Source organism: Octopus bimaculoides, chromosome 4, assembly GCF_046866305.1.
Source record: "Octopus bimaculoides isolate indiv1 chromosome 4, ASM4686630v1, whole genome shotgun sequence".
Lineage (NCBI taxonomy): Eukaryota > Metazoa > Mollusca > Cephalopoda > Octopoda > Octopodidae > Octopus > Octopus bimaculoides.
The window spans coordinates 29,164,883-29,186,957 of record NC_142931.1 but is presented as its reverse complement, the minus strand read 5'-3'; the positions used below and the strand labels follow the sequence as shown (position 1 = coordinate 29,186,957).

Here is a 22,075-nt window from a genome sequence, read left to right as displayed (position 1 = left end):
TGTCCCTTGAGTGTGAAAGTGTATTAGGGCATGATATTGTAATTGGTGTATGGCTTCTTTTTATTCTTGTTATGCCCTTCATGAACAACACTTAGCTGAAGCAGTAACCTTAAATAAATCCCCAGATGAAAACAAATGAATAGTCAATTAGATGATTCCAAATATTTGTTTAGAAAGGAATATCATGACATGTACTGCCATGCAACATACTGATTTAGCTGTATGAAAATATTTGTTTTACCGTAAAAGAACCTGTGAAATAACTATGCTTCCTTTGATCTGTAACTGTTTATATACTATTAAAATAGATAATAAAAACTTGCCATCCTTTCAATAGGTTCAGGACATAAATGAAGGCTAGTAACATTTCCTTTTAACAGAGATTGTCCCTATTTCATATATATTGATTCTTGCATCTACTGTATTTAGCTGTTTATTATTATTATCATTCAGTATTCTTATTTTTATTGTGTGCTTTCACTGCACTATTGAGCGCAGCTCTGTGTGACATGGGTATGTGCTGTGGTTTGTTGTAATGCTCTTATTTTTACTGTATTGAAAGTGTGTTATGTAGGATGTGTGCAGTGCCTAGTAGTGCTATTTTCTGTATGTCATGTATACTCGTTAATCCTGGTGTTTTTACTATGTATTTGAATATATTTTTTTATCATACCTAATGCACCTACTATGATAAGAATTGTTTATGTTTTTTAGACTCGACATTCAAGTTACCTCTATTTCCAGATCTTTGTATTTTGAAAGTTTGCCCATTTCTTTTAGAGAAACATTGTCATCTGTTGGTATTGATACTTCGATTAGAAAACATTTTTTTTTTTTGCTTGATGATCTCTGATAACTATGTCTAGCATATTAGCCTTAATTTCTCTATCTATGTGTATTGGCATATCCCAGAGTATGGTTGCTTTCTCATTTTCTGTGACTTTTTCTGGCATGTGCCTTTACCATCGTTTTTCTGTGGTTTTTTCCATAGTGTTGGCATACCTTCCCACGTATATGGGTCCCAACTATGTCATGTCTGTGAATATATCCCTTCTTAGCCAGGACTAGGCAGCTAGAGACAATGTGATTTACTGTTTCTTCTCCGTCTGCACATATTCTGCAGTTACTCATATTTCTTTTCAGTACATGTTTTTGGTAATTTCTGGTGGTAAGGTTTTGATCTCATGCTGCAATTAAAAATCCTTCAGTCTCTGCTTTGAGTCCTGAGCTTCTCAGCCATTGTTGGGATTTTACTTTGTCTATTTCTTTTCTCTTTAGTTTCACACAGTATTTGCGATGATGGGGCCTTTCTTGCCCACCCCACTTCATTTTCCAGATTCCCCAAAGGAGTTTTGTAGCATATTAGGAGGTCACTGGAATTCAGCCAAAGGGGAAAAAAAAAGATCCCAATGATTCCTGGATATGGGGGCCCCTCCCCCTTTTTTGAACAAAAATAAGGAGTTTGCAGCATATTAGGAGATCAGGGTACTTGATTCCACGCCAAAAAATCTGAGCTTTTTCTTTTATTAGTGAAAATCATGCGGGTGAAAGGATAAAAATTTACTGCTTTTTGCATCAATGATAGGTTTGTCACTATTTGGATCTCGTTGGTCTTTCTGATTGATTGAATGATTTGTGATCTAACAACAATCACATTCCTGTTGGTGCTAGACCAGATAGGCTTAAATTATATAATCATATGTTCTGGGTTCACTACTACTTATATCTTACTTATGTAAGTTTGACTTGCTCAAATTTGTTAAAGTTATTTAACATCTACCTATCCTACTTTAATGCTAACATACCAGTTCTTTGCTGTCTAAAAAAAAAAAGCGGGGGGAGATAACAATCCATCATGCACAATAATGCAAGACTTAGTTTATTGAAGAAATGAAAATAAAAAACTGATACAAACTAGAAAATAACAACAGAAGAGAGGCAATGATGCCTGCCTTCCCAACCCATAAAAATTAAGAAAAAAATTATTCTTACTACTTGTTTTAAAATTAATATGTAATGTAACATAGATAATGTTTTTAACGATATTTATTTTTGTCTTTTACAGACGGATTTGTGATTTCTGATAGCTTTAATGGTAAGGATATATTTTTGCAATTATTTCCATATTAAATTTTCTGCTAAGAATTGACTAAGCAACAATATAAGTGTAAAGCCTGAAACTGAAACCATATCCTCAGTATAAATTCTGATAAATTTGTTGTCTCAAGAGAGTCATTATGCAATATTGTTAACACACACACTGGTTCAATTCTGCTCCTTTATTATTTGTCCTTGAACCAGTGCATGTGTTAATAATATTGGCATAATGACTCTTTCTAACCACAAAAAAATTGTTTCAACACACATATTCACATAAAGAAGCTTGCAAACCAGATACAAAAGCAAAGTAAAGTTTGATAACTATTTCCATAATAGCAATGATCAGTCCATAATATTTTAAGATACATATTTCACTTTGGAGATGTGTTCTGTGATGAATATACTGATATTAACTCTAATGGGTGATATAATGAATGAGCTACTCATTGTGTTATTTTTATGTAACATTTTCCAGCTTGAATTTTAGACAGCTTGAATTAATAGTTTTTAGAATATCCAACATTATTTTAAAACTTTCACATATTTTAAGTATGGTAGTTCTGTTCAGTTGTGGTTAAGCTTAAAGTCAACTCTTAAGTTGTATAGATCAGCTGCTTATAAAGTAGTCATTTATTAGGTGAGAACATGACTGGATAGTGCAATTTGCACTTTTGTGTATTTTTTTTTTTTTTTGTAGTTTGTCATTAGCTATTTATGCACAGCACAACATAATCAGAAGAATTGAAGTAAATTTTAATATTTCAAAGTCTCACTGTAAGTTAAGTAAGAAAATGAATGTAAACACATTAATGATGAGCTGTCAAAAACACAAGTGTGCAAATTAAGCTATGCACTAATGTACTACAGCAATTTGTAACTACTTAAAAGCAGTTATTTCTTGCTTGTCGTTGAGGAAGGAAAATAGGTATGTTTTCTGAGGAGTGGTCAACAAACAATGAAATATTTTGGCAAAAGACTCCCCTCATTTTCCCCATTTCAGTACTGTTGAGTGAATAGGTTTTATAATATCTAAAATTACCCCAGTTCTGATTTATATTGTGTTGGGCATAAATATTTCATACTATGCTACATGATCATAATCACTATTGGACATGAGTTCTTGAAATGCAGATAAAACTTCTAGATTTTGATGTTGAGTCTGATACTTCTTCAGCAAAACCAAAGTTAAATCATACCCTTCTTGTATGTCAAATATTTACATATTGGAGGAATATATATCTTTATTTGAATAATTCTCTAGACAGACAACCCACTTCAGTTTCAACAGTTAACTTTTCTGCTTTCATAAACTTGGTAAATATTTTTTGAAAATTTCACATTCTTACGTTTAGTGTATTTAACTATAGACAAGTATTATATTGGCCAAAATATTTATCTCTCAAAACTGTGTTTATAGGAATAGAAAGCTTTTATTTTTAAGTGGTTTCAATATTTAAGACTCACCAATCTTAATTATTCCATTTGATTGGGAAAAGATGGGTACATCCTCTGAGGAAAGATCAACAAATTGTGAAATAGTCTGTTAGGAAACTTCATTTTTTTTTCCATGCTAATAGTATCAAACGAATGTGCTTATATTTTTATTCTGATTTAACAAACAATGAAGCTTATTTTTTATATAATATTAAAAAAATTCTTTTGATTTATGCTGTATTGTGCATTTGGAAATCCACTTCAGTTTTTTTGTGTTTTTTTTTTGTTTTTTTTTCATATTTCAATAGTATAGAATGAGTATGTTCATGTACTTATTGATATGCTATAAGGCTTACGATTTCTAAAATTACTGTAGTAATTCTGATTTATCCTGTGTTGTGCATAAATATTTTGTATTATGATACATGGCTTTATTACAAATTGGCCACAAACCTTAGAAGAGCAAATTTAACAGCTTTCAGACTTTGATACAGAGTGTAATATTCCCCCAGTAAAACCAAAATTAAAGTACACTCTTCTTCAGTTTAAACATAACTTCTCATGTATATAAAAATATATATCTTTTGAATAATTCACTCACACAACCAAAAACAAAGTGTAATTTCTCTTGTCAAATCTTTTCATTTTGTCAAGTTAATAATTCTTTTAAGAAAATCTCAGTTTATTACATCTGTGTGAGGATATTTCCAGAAAATATTATGTTACCCAAAGCATATGTCTTTGAAAACTCTCTTTTGAAGTAGTTTCCATATTTATGATTCTCTGGTCTTAATTATTCAATTTTACTGTCTGTGAGAGACAAAGAGAGTGTAAGAATTTATTTGGTCTTAAGTCTGTGTGGTAATCCTATAGAAGAATATATTACCCCATTTTGTTAAAATTGCATTCTCTTTTTAATGAATTGACCTGGCAAAATATAGATTACTCCTGTCCTGAATAATTCTTTAAATGGACACAGACGTTTAATTAAATAACGGTAATATACTAACAAACTTGTCATATTTATAGTATATAATCACTGACATCAATTGCTTAATCAACCAATCAGTATGTGTTTATGGCTGTAGTCCAATAACTGAATCAGTAAAAGCATATATACATGGGCTTGTATGAGTGTGTGTGTACATATACACATCTACATATACTTGCATACATGTGTATATGTATATGTGTGTGAGTGTATGTATATATTTATATAGTTAGGTGTGTGCATCCATAGATAATTGTATTTATGTATACAAGTATTAGTGTGTCTCTGTATTTATATGGTGAGTATGTGCATTTCTCTCTCTCTCTCTCTCTATATATATATATATATTTGTATGTATATCTGTAATAATTATGGAACTCTTGTAAATCAATGTTATTATCAATTTCAAGAATGCTCTAAGTTGGGTATTTCTCTTCACATATGTGTGTTTTCACAGGAACATTGACAAAACACCTTGATGGTGAGAGTGAGTCATTGTCTTTAGATATATACTTTAGCATACAAATAGTTTTGAAACAAATGTTAACATGGATTGACAAGTGTTCTATAATTGTAAAAAAATAATACTCATTATATTGAGTGCTCCCTACTTTGATATTTGAAACTTAACTAATCCAATGTTTGTGTGTATTATATGTACACACATGCACATGTGTGTGCACAAACACACAACTTAAGTTTCATGGCTGTGTGCCTATCCGCACTTCATCTGAAATGTAGACTTACCTCTTTCTATTTTGATGGGTACAACAAGTATATATACTTGTGAAAAAAAACATGGAAGGATAACAAATAGGAAGAAATAGTGGTAGCAGGGAATAATTTGCCTATTTCTCAGTTGAGTTATAATTATTAAATTTTTCATGTAAATTTCTAGGAATTGCCATGTTTATATTGCTTTTGTACTTATGTCTGTCAAGTAGAGAATTTGTTGTTTCTCTCCCTTTTTCTATTTTTTTGTCATTCTTCATTTTTGTGATGACTGATTTGGAAATGTTAAAATCATTCTGAGTGTATCTTCAATGTGTGTTATGTGTGTATTTATTTCTAGTGGAGAATGCTCAGTATACACGTGGGTAAGGGTTGTCTTAGGCAAGTATTATGCTGGTGTAAGTAAGATTTTCCAGTTGATTGGCTCATATATGACAACCTGGGGGAAAGTAATAAAAAAAACAGTTGCCAACGTTCTTCAACTTATCCAATATATCTGCTTCTCCATTGTACAAAGCTGACATATCCTTAATCCTTTTGTATATATTCTGGATCTTTTCATAATTCTCTACCGGTAGTTCATTCTTTTGCCTGAACCTATCATATTCATTTACTTTTTTCTAATTTTGCTTTCTTATGGGGTTCTTAAAGGGTGTTGTCCTTTCATTCAGGTTCATTGGGTTGTATTTGTCATTGATCAGTGTCACCCTTGTTTATCTCTATATTGTTTTTCATACCCAGGTGTTCTGAAGTTATTATATTGTTTACCATTGGCTCATTCAGTTTTCTTTCTTTCTCAACATTTATATTACATAATTGCATTGTATTTTCCTAAACCTTTTAAATCTATTTATTACTTATCCATTGGTTGGTTCAGTAGTTGTTTTGTATCTTCCTACTGATTGTATCATTAATATACTGCTTTGGTAAAAGTTCTTATTCTCTCTCTGAAACTGTTAATTAGGTTTGAAGTTTTTAAAGATGTTTTAGAATATGCTTGTTATAAATTTGATGTCTCTAAATATCATTCTTTCTTTTGGATTATTTTGTTATTTCAACGGTGTTGGCAGTGTTGTGTCTCCACAACTATTTCTTCAGTTTTGCATCCTCTGGTGTTTACCCTGTTTGCATTTAAAATCATTTCTTAAAGTGAATTTATTCTTGTGTCAGCAATATGATATAACCTCATTGTTTCTTTGAATAAGCATAACTTTTATTGATAATTATATAATATTCCTCTGTTGTCTACAGGGAGCATGATTCAGAAACATCTGCATAAGGGTGGCTGTTTATTATTGCTCACTTTATATTTTTATATTATTTTTCCTTAAATCCTCAAAATGCTTTGACAGAAACATTAAAATTAATATACAAGTGTGAAGCTGACTGGTGACAACAACTACCAATGAATTGGCAAATGAAATCACAACTACAAACAATGATGTATTAAAACAACATTAAAAAAATGCAGCCAATAAAAATTGCAATCAACGTATTTGAAATCACTTTTGATGTTTGACAAGTTGATAATGGACTGCTATGTTTGGCAATTTGCTTGAGAAGACCCATTCAGCTAAGAAAATTGAAGCCATAAAGATATGTCATTTATGTCCAGGCCCCTGCACAAAATCTATCCTTGACAAACCTTTCCCCCCACAACCCAGCTTCCTAACACCGCCCTTATTCCTCCACTCAGATTCATCATTCACTATATTCCTCTTCCCTCTATCTCTCTGTTTTTTTTCACACCTTCACAAACCTCCCTGCTTTGTCTCTTCTTCACAATATACCCTCCTAACACAAACACCTATTTATGTCCACTCACTACATTCCTTCCTTCCCTCCCAACTCCCATTTCTCTTCCACAATCTTGTGAACTTACCCACCCACTCACACTAACCAATCCTTGGTTCCACTAATACACACCTTTTTTGTAACTTGAGTGTACCCTCCCCATCACCGTCTTCTCTCTCTCCATTTTCAGTAGCCATGTATCTCTTTTACTGCAAGACACCTATTTTTGTTCCTCTATTCATTTTCTAGACCCTCATCACCTAGCACAAAGCCACCTCAGTTGAGGAGTGTTGTCTTGCAAATTACTTGTTGACATCAAAGTTGCAGGTGCTACATAAAAAGCAATTAGTACACTCTGTAACATGGTTGACATTAGAACGGGCTTTTAGCCTCAGAAACCATGCTGAAAGCAAACAGTAAAACTTGGCACAGTCTTGTGATTTACCATCTCCTGCCAAACTATCGACCACATGCCAGTGTGGCAAACTGACATTAAATGATGATGATGATGATTCTTACCTGAAGATTGTAGTTGTAAGAAACTTGAATTACCTGCAAAGGGCTTCAGGCTAAAGAAACAATATACTCTGTAACATGTATTGAGTATTTGTCATTTGTTGACTAACAGTAGCATTTGAATATGTATGTGTGCACATGCACGTGCATGTGCACAGCTTCTATCTTTATCTGTTATATTCCTCTTCATCTCTTTTAGATTTATCTTTCAGTTCACCTGTATTGTCTCACCAACTATATCTTCTCGTCTATCCACATGTATTAAAGATACTTTAGCAAACCAATTTATAGTTCAGTAAGTTTCCCAAATAAACTACCTCACACACTTACGTTGCAATGATGAAATAAAACTAAAAATAAGTAGTTTAACTGCATAATACTCTATATTTACCTATTTAAATTGTAAAGTTGTCTTTATTTTTGCTGTTGAATTTTGTATTTTTTTTTTAATATTTCCCTTGACACATCTGTAATTAGGATGTTGGTATTGATTTTAGGTTTCAATATTCACTGTAATGTTGGAAAATTTCTCATGCGCTGTCTTCTTGTAGTGTACAGAGCAGACCTATTATTATACTTTATTCTTCTTCCAGTAAAATATTGATGCTATTTCACTCTGACTTTTACATCTTCTCCTATTTAGCGTCTCTATGACTTTTTTTATTTGTTTCTCTGTTTATTCATCCATCTATCCACACATCCATCCATCCATCCATCCATTCATCCATCCAAAAAGTAAGAAATTGCATAGTTGTTCAAACAATAGCCATTGAACAGAAAAGGAAGTGAGATAGTGGATAGTGATACAGAAAATAATGTGCTCTAGAAGAAAACCCAGTTCAAAAAGATGAAAACAGACAAGAAATGGGAAATGAGGAAGAATTACATTTTGAGAAAGGAAGTGGGTGGAGTAGGGAATTAGAGAAATTGAGAGAAAGACAGAGTTAGATAAATAGATAGGTAGATAGGGAAAGATTGCAAGGCTTGGAAGAGGAGGAAAAGAGGGAAGATCAGAAAGACAATGAAGCAGAGAGAAAGACGACCAAACATTGTAAGAGAAAGAAGGGTAAAGACAAAGAGAGAGGGAGAGAGCAGAAGAAAGATTTTAACTCATGTGAAGAATATAAATGCATAGTTGTGTAAGAAATATGTGTGAGTTGGTGATCACAAGCTCCACACACACACACACACACACGCACACACGCACACGCACACGCACACACACACATTATTGATAATGACAAGAGAAATGTGCCCAGGGTCACATTTTACATGTAAACCAGATTATAATGCTGCTTCTATCATTGTTTGTATAATAAACTCAGTAATTTTACTTGATAAATTTTATATCTTCATACACTAAAATTTTTATCTTTCTATTGCACTGTCTATCTACCCAACTTTTATCTGAGTGTTTATTTATCTGTCTGTCCATTCATTTGTCCACCCAACCTCAATACTTTGTATGGTAAAGAAGTTTGTTTCAGAAACATGATAAGGGGTGCCTTCCCATTGCATAAATGTTGTCAGCTGGCATTCTATACTAGTGCTGTAAGTCAGCCAATACACTTTCAATGAAATTAGTAAAGAGAGGCTGTAAAAGTTTGCAGTATATCTAAAGGCATGGCTGTGTGAACTTGGTACTTTGTTCAATCCCACTGTATCATTCCTTGTTCAAGTGCCTGCTGCTATAGCCTTGGCCTGAATGAAAAGCCTTGTGAGTGAATTTGATAGATAGAAACTGAAAAAAAAAAAGCCTTGTATATGTATGGTTATGTATGGAGGTTGTAAGTGTCAGTTTGTGACTCACTGTCTTGATATTGTGTGGTGATTGTAAAGGAGCTTCAATGTTGTATAAGCAGTGTCATTCATTTCTACTCTTCCATATATACATACATGTCTGTACATGGAGAAATATTACCTTGTATGGAAACAGGTGAGAGTAGGCAATGGGAAATTTGCATTAAAAAATTTCATGTAACCCATGCAAATGGGAAAAGATTAACATTCAAATGATGATGGTGATGTGTATATGCATAGAAACTGGTGAGAGTTGGTAAAGAAAGAACATCTGACTTTAGAAGATCTACCTTGACAAATTTCGCTGTGTATTTCCACTCATTTTCACGTGTGTTTTTCTGATTGTAAACAACAATATTGGTGGTGTCTTTTCCTTACAATCAAAAGCAGATAGCATGTCCAAGCTTCTTGACATGTCTTGACATATTGCGTGAGCTCATTCAAAGAGTGTTTTTCATTTCAGCTTACTGCATAACTATGCCTGCCCTGTCTGTTGTTTCGATGGACTACATTGCTTGGAAACAGGTGAGAGTTGGTAAAGGAAGAGCATCCGAACTTGGAAAATCTACCTTAACAAATTTCATCTGAGCCATGCAAGTGTAGAACAGTGGACATTAAAACATGATGATGATGGTGATGATAATATATATTGTGTATACGTGTATACATATACATTTATATACATATATGTGTATATAAGATTTGTTATTTCAAATGAGAAAGCATAATCATTAACCAGTGCTTAGAGCTCCATGTCAATCCATGTATATCCAAATTCCAATTAAGTATTAGACATAATTAAGTATCTGTTATTTTGGGGAGGAGGGGGATTATATTCATTTGAATAACTTACAGAGTGTATATCCAAGAGCAGGATAGGTTAGCTGGGAAGGTCGTTTTTGTGTGTGGTAGATGCACAGGGACAATAAACACCAAAGATGTACAGATTCCATCACATGGCAGGGGGTAAAACTAGAAGTAGTTGATAGCTTCTGCTACCTAGACAACCAAGTCTATAGTGGAGGTGGATGCTCTGAGAGCGTAGCTGCTAGAATAAGAATTGCCTGGGCAATAAATAGATAAACTAATTCTCCTGTTTTATTCTGGTTTCAGATGTGTGTGTGTGTATATATATATATATGTATATATATATGTATATATATATATATATATATATATATATATATATATATATATATATATATATACACACACACACAGGTGTGTGTATGATGACACAACAGATATTTCAATTTTAATTATGTCCTTAACAACCCATATCAACATACCTACATATTTCTCCATACTTACCAAATCTATCACTACAAACTAGGACTTCACTGATCAAAACAAAAAAATCGCTTGTGTAATTTTTGAGATGATCACTCACTTCCATCAAAAGACAGTTTCAGTTTTTCAGAATTTAATAATACCTGGGTCCCCTATATATGTACTGCAGTTTATAAACAAAATGAAATAAGAAAATCTAAACAGTATATTTCAGAAGACAAGTAGAAATCAGGTGGGTAGTCTTGGCATGTCAGCATCTCATACAACATCTCACTAAGAAACTAAACAAAGACAAACAAACACATGTATTGAACATAAATCCCCCAAACAAATAATAAATTCTTATTGGAAATAAAAAGCTGCATCAGGAAGTCTAACACCAGCCACCACATCACATCTCATGATGAAAATCTCAAATGGTATACCCACACATCAGTCACAGTCGTTATACACATGCATACATGTATATATTCTATCTGTGTGGAGGTGGGGGCATTGTGAGTATACAGGGATATAACATACCTTTATTTTATGAAATGATTATAAGTCAGTAACAAATGAAAAAAAGAAGAAATATCAAAATATTAGTAATTGAGGTATATTTGAAGCAAATGAGCTTAATCTACAGTAATTGTGTTTTACAAATGCTCATGTGAAATAATAATGGTGAATTTATGTGACAACTTTCTTCTTCCTTAGGTTGTTTAACAAATTTATGCTTCACCAGCATCTATCACTGAATAAAATCACTTCAAATTATTGCCCAAATTTCAAAATTCATTTCTCATTTATTTACTCTTAAAAACAAACGAGAAACACTGTTCTCTGGTTTAATATTTATATGATACAGTGTTGAAAAATTGAGTTTATACATAATGATTTTCTGATGCCACAATTTCTAAGTTCATTTCATACTGGCATTCACTTTGTTTTGCATCTTTGCAAAGTCGAAGAGACAGTGATATGCTTCACTTGAATCACTTTAAACCTACCAGAATAATGTTACTTTGACTTTGCAGCATTCATTTTACTTTGCATTTGAATCTCGAGCTGTATTAACCTAATCTTTTTTTGATCTTGTTATATCTAAGTTTCCTTGAATGACATGTACCATTGATATACTCCATTCTGCATTCACTATACTATTTACTAAACACTTATATATTTTTCATTTTCTAAGTGACTGAATAAACAAACTCTCCACTTTGTAGCAAATTCAGCTATTACAGTTTTTTTTTTTCTACTCCACTAATGTCTTCTAACCTACATCTTTGTTTCTTTGTTATCATTTATCTGTTGTGGTCTTACTATTTTCACATAGACTATTATCAGTGGTGTTTATAAAGTTAATGTGATCCAAAACGATTAACCTAATGGCACAGCTTAGTGACTTCTGTATAAATAATTGCATTAGTCTTAAGTTTACTTCCATTTTTCTGAATGTATCCATCATGACTATCAGTGGTTTCTTGAAATGAAATGAATATTTTATAGTGATATAGTCTATGATCTGCAGATGATGATGATGATAATTATGATGATACTTCCATATGAAATCTACTTGAACTTTGAGGATCTTTAAAGATATTTATCTTCTTCACCTTATGTAGCATCAGAACATATTTTATTGATCTTGTATAGATAACAAGCTAATATTCCTTTGACACATTTATCTCTTGGTCTTATAATATCCCAAGACATCTAAATTGAATTTGTATTAATGTATTTATTGACTGCAGTTATTTTTTGTTAATCAATTCTTATTAGAGATATTATCACAAAATATGTAAAGCAGTTGGATGAAAAGAAACACAAAGATGAAATCCTTATGTTGGCTATGTGCTTAAGGGATTGGACTGATGACCCTCTCAAGAATTAAGAGTTTAGATATTAATTGTAGTATTATAATGTTTACATAGCTGTATGTTTATATAGTAAAATTGCATATTTGTTTGATGTAGTCAAACTGCATAGATGAACATTACTGCAAATTTATAAGTTATATTGTTGATTTTAGGAAGAACATTTTCTCCAAAAGATATAATATATACATAGCTTTGATTTTTGCACTTAGCTTAGAGTTTCAAGTTTCATAAATGGAAATGCATTTGTTATATAATATTTTACATATACAAACAAACATATGTATTCTTATATGTATTGTATTTCTATGACATTCAGCAATGCATTTTGTTTTCCTATAAGATTTCTAAAAGAGACAACAACAAGCCTTGATGTTATGTAATCAATAAATACCAAAATAACAATGGCTTTATTTGTATTCACATGTACCAGCTGTTTAAAGATTAGTATTCAGTTAACAATACACTGTAAAGATTAGTACATCTAATTTTTGATTTGATTTAGTTCTACTTTCTTTTATGAATTCATGATTTCATACCAGAGTGTAGTTGTTCAGGTACTATATACGCACCAAACATTGAGAAGAATATGTTAATCAAGTGGTTTATAGATAAGTATTAAATATTTTCATCTAACATACCTTGCTTACTAAAAACAAAGTCTGAGTTACTATCGACATTTTGCTTAATGAAAAGTAAGTTATGCATATATTGATACAAACCTAGAATCAAGAGGATTCAAGATAAACTTAGCAAAGACTAAGGTTTTTAGTAAGGAAGCAGGACCCTGTTATCTTCAGAGAAATGGCCTTGCTTGACATGCAGAAAAGGATAAGGTACAAGCTTATATGTTGCATCCAAGACACACAAAAGGTGTAATGAAATCAAAGACAGACAAACAGAAAAAGTAAGTGTCATATGTGATGGATGCACTAGAGCAGTACATACAAGGAGTACACTGGAAATAGATTGTCTTAAATGCCGGGATGGCTCACTAGAAGTAATCAACAGCTCTTATTTTTACCTGCAATGCTCAATTAGTTGGGAAGATGGTTGCTCTGAAGGTATAATAGCTAGGCTAAGAAAGAAATGGAAAAAGTTCTGGGAACTTCCACTGCTACTAGCAACAAAGATCTTTCCCCTTACAGTGAGGGGAAGATTGTATGAAACTTGTGTTAGAACTGCAATTCTGCATAATAATTAGAGACGAGTCTTGAATGTAAGGGAGTTAGAAAGAAATGATGCAAGCATGATCTGTTGGCTGTGTAACGTAAGTGTGCATGAATGGAGAAGTACAAAAGTATTGAAAGATTGGACATAAGAGGAATTAGATGTAATGTGCAAGAAAGAAGATTGTGCTGATATGGATGAAACAATAAAGGCTGATCACAAGACCATGGACCTCATAAAGTGGAAGCAAAATATCTACATATATATACATAACTGGGCTGCTCACCCAATTTCTTCTTCAAGGCATCCATCATCTTTCTAACCATTTATCATCTTTCTAACTTCAATATTCTTTTGCTGTAATTAAATGTGGGCAGAACTGCTTGCTATACCAGCTTTTCCCTGATGTCACTTATCTTTCTCACAAACTGAAACCTATCCGTTTAATATCTATCCTTCATTCTTAATATTGTCCTCTTTCTCTTGTTTTATATTGATCACCCATCTGTGCCGCCAAATTATCTCTCCTTCTCTACTACCATACATCTCTTACTTTCTTTGTACACCACACCTGCATCATCTCTCTCTTCCTCTCTCTCTCTCTCTCTCTCTCATCATTCTCTTGTTATTCTCATCCTTTTAATGATTCCACCCCATCCCATTTTTTGCATAGCCAGCCATCTTCTATTCTCCCCACCCCACATGTATCATTGATAACCCCCACCTTTTATACACCATTGACTGCATCCACCCTTGAACCACCACTTGTCACCTACTCTTCCATATCTTCCCCACTACATTTATTTATCTCTCAACACTTGTTTATTCATTATACTCACCCCTGGGTCCATTCCTCATTACTAACTATGTTTTACTCTCATAACCCCTGCCTATCCATACTCTCTATTCTTCTGTCTTCTCTGCTACTTATCTTGTGCCTTGAAGATCCATCCTGCCATCACTGCTATTTTCATCTCTATTCAGGTGCACCATGGTTACTTCCACTCTCACTTCTATAATGTGAGTATCTATGTTGCCCCTCTGCAGAAAAATTCCATTCTACTTGAGGCCTCTCTCTTTTATTTCAATCTCTCATCACGTAGCACAAAGATGCCTCCTCTGCTGGAGCTCCCCTCATTTGAAAATAATCTCAGTCTTGCAAACTACATGGTGAATCCACTAGTACTAGTTCCCCAAAAATAAACCACGCAGTGAAAAGTGTTTTGTGTTAGGAATGACACCTACCTGCAGAAACCATGGCAAAGCAGAATTTGGAGCAACAATGCAGTCTTTGAACCCGCTGGATCTTGTCAAACCATCCAACTTAGGCCACTATGACACATGGTCATTAAATGATGAAAATGTGCTTAACCCTTTTGTTATCGTATTTATTTTGAGATGTTCGGTATTTCTTTCAATTATCTCAAATATAACAAAGAATTTATTAAAATAACTTTGTTATCATTAACCTAGTGTTAGGAACATAAATTGCAACTAAGATTTGGTGGAAGATTTTAATTCAAAACTTATGAAAACAAGACATTTGTACTACAGAGCCAGAGGCAGTTTCAGCCGGGCTAATAACGAAAGGGTTAAACAAGCATAATATGTGCTTTTTATTTTGCAGTTATTGATTGTAAATTTAGTATGTTGGATTGGCAGAACTGGAATAGTGACAAGCAAAATCTTATACAGAGTTTAGTTACTTCTGATTTCAAATCCCACTGAGGTTGACTCAGTCTTTCATCTTTTCTTTTGTACTTTTTTTTTTAGTCTTTATTTTGGTGAGGGCCAACAAATTAAATGCCAATTGAATTTTCTGGGTCTTACCCGATATGTTGCAATATTAGATTTTACTGCAGTATATGTGTTTAGCTAAGATGGGTCAGACTCACCCAGTTGATTATGACTTGCATTTCATACTAGTAATAAGATAAATTAAGAATTCATTTTTCTGTTCCCTGGTATAATTTTAGTAACTCAATTCAAAGTTGTCAATGTTTTGCTTATTGGTTATTCTGCAAAGGAAAGTAATGTTGTTAAAGATTGAATTCTATGCCTGTATACTTTGTATTTCTGCTGCAATGATCTTATGGCATAATTAATTAGAATATGCTATAATTTTTATATATATGAATCTAGGTCTAGTTTACTGGTTTTGATTCACAAGTATTCATTATTTAAATTTCCTAGGTAGCGATACATTATTAATGAATTGATTTTTGAAAATTTGTTTGTGTAATGTTTTCCAATATTATATGATTATTAGAATTAATGTAAAATATCAGTTAAGACAAATAAAATTTTAATATAGTTGTGTAAGTGAATCGTTAAACTAAAGTTGCCACTAATATACACATACATCTTTATATACAAATAATTGCATGTGCACACACACATGCATACATGCACACACACATGCACACATACACACTGAGTTTTAACCTTTAGTGCAATTTTAACTGACCATAAGTCTGAATGTTTATGTGTAAGGGAGGGAGAGCTAAAGATCAAAGGCAAGATCGAGAGAGCATGGGGACTGTGTTAGGAAGGGCATCCAACTGTGATCCATGACTTTGGTCCTTATGCTGTAGAACATTTGCAAATCTCTTACCTTCAGCTACTCCTTTTGCTATGTATACCTGATGCCTAGCTGCCCTTTTGGCTACCTGATAATATTTTCTGCTTCCACCATTTTTCCAGTCTTTCCTGGCCTGTCTTTTTGCTTTTATAGCACTGTCAACCTCCTTGCTCCACTACCATGTCATCTTTGGTCTAGCTGGGGCTCTACACCAAACACAGATTTTGTCCGTAGCCCTCAGTAGATTGTCACACTGGAACTTCCAATTGTCCTCTAATCTATATGTCTCCAACTTTTCCTTTCCTTTGTCAAAAGCTTCCATTAGTAAATCTCTAAATTTTTATCTGTTTGCTGGGTCTTTGAGCTTCCATAGACTTCTTTTCCAAATTGGTTTATTTCTCTGAGTCTTTCTAACTCTAATTCTGAAGGCACTAACTAGTAACCTACATTGGGTTGTACATTCTTTATCTGGGAAAGACTTTGCATTTTTAAGCATCCATCTATCTCGTTGCCTGGTGAGGAAGTAGTCAATCTGGCTTATGTGTTTACCAGACTGATAAGTGATTAGGTGGCTGGCTGTTTTTTTTTTTTTTTTAAATTAATGTTGCAGATCATGAGATCATTTGCATCACAGAACTCCAGCGGTCTTGTTCCCTCCTCATTTCTAGGTTCAAAACCATATCCTCCATGCACTCCCTGGAATCCATGGGAGTGCTGTCCAACATTTCATTGAAGCCACCAGCCACAATAATAAAGTTTCTGTCATTTGTTGTTGAGGTGGTCTGCAAAAGGATCTCATAGAATTGGTCCTTCTGCTAATCAGTCAGCCCAGACTGAGGAGCATAGACAGATATAAATGTAACTGTTAATTTATCTATGGTAAGTCTCATCTTCATTACCCTATCACATACTCTGACTACCTCAATTACCTTATCTACTTACTTTTCTGCTACTTTTCCCCAAGATACCTGATGAAGGCTGGAGGGTATATCAGCCAAAACGTTGTGTTAACAACAAACAAGATGAGGACAAATATCCGTCAAATGTAAATAATGTAAATAATTCCTCATCTCTTGAATATAGAACTGAATAACTTAGCTGTTGATTCAAGAAAGCACAAGTGACTTATTGATTTATGAATGGCAGCAAAGAAATGGAATGATATTTAAAAATGTATTTTAAATATACGACAGATGCTGGGAATGGACTTTGAGCACAGGCCTTATACAAACTAAGTTTGATGCACCACATAGCTAGACGCGCTCAGAAGAAAAGCCATAGTATTTAATAATAATTATTGTTGTTATCATTAAATGTTAAAACTATCGCATATTATTATTATTAAATTTATCACATAAGAATTTTGCAATGGTAGGGGGAGTCTGGCTGTAATTGAAATGAAATGAAATTACATGTGGCCTTGGTAACTAGATTCCTTGACTTGGTAACTAGATTCCTTGACTTGGTAACTAGATTCCGTCACATTTGAATAATAATAATAACATTAACTTAGCTGCTGAGTCAAGAAAGAGCAAACAGGTTGCCTCAATTCTGTTTGATGTTTGCTTTGAGGGAGAAGTAGGTATTAAAACAATGCCAGCAATGGTGATGAAGAAGAGGGCAGTGGCAGTGGGGAGGGTACTGAACAACCAATGTTATGCAAAAGTTAACTGTAGAACTCAAGAACCATAGCAGATATGTAAGCAGCATAGAAAAAAAGTTATGTCAGAGAGAAACGACCCTTAATGGGTAGGAGAAGAATGACAAGAAACTTCTTTCGTAAATACATTGGCATAGCTTAAGATGATACCTTGAGATTATACCAGAAGCTAAAAGACTGACCATGAACATTTTCAGCACCTCTAAAGCTTGTGGTAGAAAGAAGGGAGCGAGTTACTCCAGGCAAGAAATTTTACCTAAATATTTGCAACAAAGTGAACTCACTAATGATTCTGAAGGACCAGGCAATGGTGTCAAAATAGGTGACAGATTTTGTTTGCTACCCGATTAAAACTGTATGGTGCTTAAATGTACATCACAAGATCACTACAGCAGAAAGTAGTAGTAGTAGTAGCAGCAGCAGCAGTAATATATAACAGTAGTAGAAAAAGTAGTGTTAGATCAAAGAAAGGAATTAACTGTGTTCTAAATGATTGTCAAGACATTGTCTTATTCTTGTTTGTCTATGAACTTTTGAGCTGAAAGGAAATTTCTATGAAGGTTTCTGATCGTTATATGTACAAGTTTATGAATGAAATATTTTATATGGAAACAACCTGATCTGAATCATAACATACTCTGGTGTTCCAAATAGTATGGATATGAATCCCATTTACTTCTCACACTTTATTTATGTCTATGTACTCCTTTGTGTTTATGTATATTCTCAGTTAACACATAAGTTTGCATTTATATGTGTGCTTACTTTTGCATGTGTGTATGTGTTTGTGTGCACGTGCACACATGTATGTGAATATGTGTGTAATATATTCACATGTGTAATATAGAGGCATTCATAAATTCTAGGAAAATAAGGAAATAGAATATGAAGCAAACCAGATGGGAATTGAATTCCAGCTGATTTGCTCTTGGCTTCCTTACTAGGTTTTCCTTATCTCCATATCTTTATGCTTATTATTTCAATATATCTGTACAAATTCTAGCTGAAGTATATTTGCTGAATCAACATAACACACAATGCCTGCACACTGATGTACATACCAACAATGAACACCCATAATTCCAAATATATATATTGACATACATATTGGCATACACAAAAAGATTGATATATGCAAACATGTATGGACACAGGTGTTATTACTTCTGTGCATATATTTACCAACATAGATTCACAATCCCTATCACTCACACGTATCTATCTATCTATCTATCTATCTATCTATATATATATATATATATATATATATATATATATATATACACACACACACACACACATATATATACATATACACACACATTACACTCACATAGCAATTCATTCCTGTCTTGTCAGACACTTATTCTTACAGCATCTGCATTTAAATGCACAGGCATTTCAATGCATTTATTCACTCTCTTTCTTTCTCTGTCTTTCACGTGCACACACACACACACACATTCACATGCAGTGTTGCTGAGATATTTTAATCCTCCTTAAATTGAGCTTCACTGAACAGTTGTAGAAATTTATGAGTTGTTTAGAAATTCTCAAATTCATATTTCATTTTAACAAATTTTCTAAAGATTCTTTGACAATTTATTGTAACTCTCAGTAGCCATTTAAAGAGTAAAAATAAAAATTAGCAAAAAAAATAAATAAATAAGAAGGAACAGGTTTACACATAAGAATAATACGATCTGAACATAGCTTACTTTCACCACCAAATTATCCAAAAATGTCTGCATTATATTTTCTAAAATATAATAATTGAAATTGTGAGATCTTGTGAAACATCTTCACACAAAGCAAATGTATTTTCCTTGTTGCATACATTTAACATTATGTTATATTTGATTAGAAAAAAAGTTATGTTAAAATGCAAATACGATTCTACAGGCTTTTCAAAGTCGAAGAACTACAGAACATATTAATTTTTTGAGGTTTCCATTTGATCTTTCAGAGAATATTACATAGAAAATTGTCAACTTCTAATTTTTTTTGACCAGATTTTGCATCATATTTAGAGTATAATTTCTCTTATAATTATTCATTGCACTAAGAACTGTACATTATTTATTTTATTGTTCTAACTATGAGTATACTTGAATAACAAGTTAACTTTATGATTAAATTTGTGTTTAAAATATTTTAATGTATAACAAGCTTTATATTGTGTCATTTGTGTGAGAAGGTATAATGACTGTTTCCATTTTAAAATTTTCACTTAGAATAGAACTATATAAATTAGCATGTATGTGCACAGTTGATGTGTGTGCACAAGAGGAGACAAATTATATATCATATGTACACTATTAACATATAGATTAGGACAGTTATATACAACAATTTGTATCTCTTCTATAGTTTCAAATAAAATGAAGTTACAACAATGTTAGCAGTATATGAATATGAACCAACATATGATGGGAGTCTAATGCTATTTATTTTATAATCAGTTTTATGTGTGAGTCCAAGTTTATATATTTTGTGATATAATATAGGTCTTCAGTTTTACAAGAAGCATTTCTTAAGACTAAATTTATAATAAATGGTTTTCCATTATCAATAAGTGCATTTGTTAGGAGAAGACTATTGTTTTAGACTGATAAAAAAATTGTTTATAGTTCATCATCATTATCATCATAGTTATTGCTGTAAATTAATATTTGTTTTAATTATATTTTGTCTAAGGTTTGTTTGACATCTAAATTCCTTTAAGTTACATTTCCTCTACATACTATAAATCTATAGATTCAACAAACAAATCTGGTAATAGAATTTGCTAATGGAAATCACCTGAAATAATTCATTTTGAGCGCTATAAAAATTGTCTGCACCAGTACTATTCATTTTATTACTGATACCTAGAGAATATTACAGCATTTTCTAAAACATATTTGGATATTAATTAATAGTGGAGAGACTACACATTATATATGTGTATATATATATATATACATACACACACAACATGATTGTCAAGATGGTTAACATGATATAAATGTAAACACTACTCTTTGAAGTGTCAAATCAAGCAAAATGCTTCTCATTATGCTCAGTAGTAACAAAATGCTTCGCAAATATGCTCAGAAGTAAAAGCCCAGAACTTTTCAAACACAATAGGAGGAGGCATCACTGTTGGAATAAGCTATTAATGCTGATAATCAAATTCAATACCATGCTGTAATCCAATGTCTGAAATATGCCTGAAACTGTTGCCTTATGTTACTTATAGTATAGTTGTTTTGAATGATTTCAGCTGATGGATTTAGTCCCATTTAAGCCGAGGAGTTTTATCCCCTCCTCTTTCATAACACACATTTTGCAACTTTTCAAAAACATTTATACAACTAAGGAACCAATATAAAAAGTTTCATACATCATATTAGATACAACTGTATCTTCAGTTAAATTATACATAATAGAATGTGATTGACCTGTAATGGAAATAACTAACTCACATATATAATCAAATATATAATCTCATGTTTATTGACTATACCTCATGCCACTAACAGAAAATAGTTGTTGAAAGTGTAAACATATCACTTACGGGAAGACTATTATGATCATAGTTGTGAAAGATGTGATCAATCTCCATCTCTAATTTCTGACCTCAGCTATTGTCCCAGCTGTAGGAATGAATATCCAAACTATTTATGTGATGTTAATCTATAGCATTGCACCTCTGTTGGTTAAACCCTGATTTCTTTTGCAACCACATAATTATGAGTAGCATCTTTGTTTTGGCATGTTGGTTTCCTGCATTGTTAAGACATGTCCACATGAGTAGAATTTTTATTGTATCAGTATCTCTTCATATTGCCAGTGACCAGCTTCAAATCTGATAAGAACTTAAAGATTAAATCTCCAGGATTAAAGTTTGCATGTGTGCATGAAGGATTTTCTTTGACATTGTAGTTCTTCTTTGCAGATTTTGTGCCAGTTAGTAACTGAATTATAAATTTCTTTTGTTTTAGTCAAGGTATTTCCAGAAATATGTGAATATTTCAGTTTGTATGACCATACATCTATGTCCAGATATACTTGTGATCATGTAACAAGTGTATATTGCCTTAATACATATGTATGTGAATGTACATTTGATTTTATGTATGTGTATATACCAGATGCTTATG

The 22,075-nt window shown here is 32.6% G+C and overlaps 1 protein-coding gene across 7 annotated transcripts in view; it reads left to right on the top strand.

Moving 5' to 3' along the window:
- The window catches only part of LOC106882996 (opioid-binding protein/cell adhesion molecule), a 794,708-nt gene that overhangs the window by 423,614 nt on the left and 349,019 nt on the right, over window positions 1-22,075 (top strand). For 5 of the 7 annotated variants that reach the window (XM_089350587.1, XM_089350588.1, XM_089350586.1 and 2 more), the window contains one exon: window positions 2,066-2,095. The exons of the other annotated variants lie outside the window; for them this stretch is intronic. In XM_089350587.1, the coding sequence (XP_089206713.1) occupies window positions 2,066-2,095 (30 nt within the window). The remainder of the gene's footprint in view (window positions 1-2,065; window positions 2,096-22,075) is intronic. 7 annotated transcript variants of the gene reach the window in all.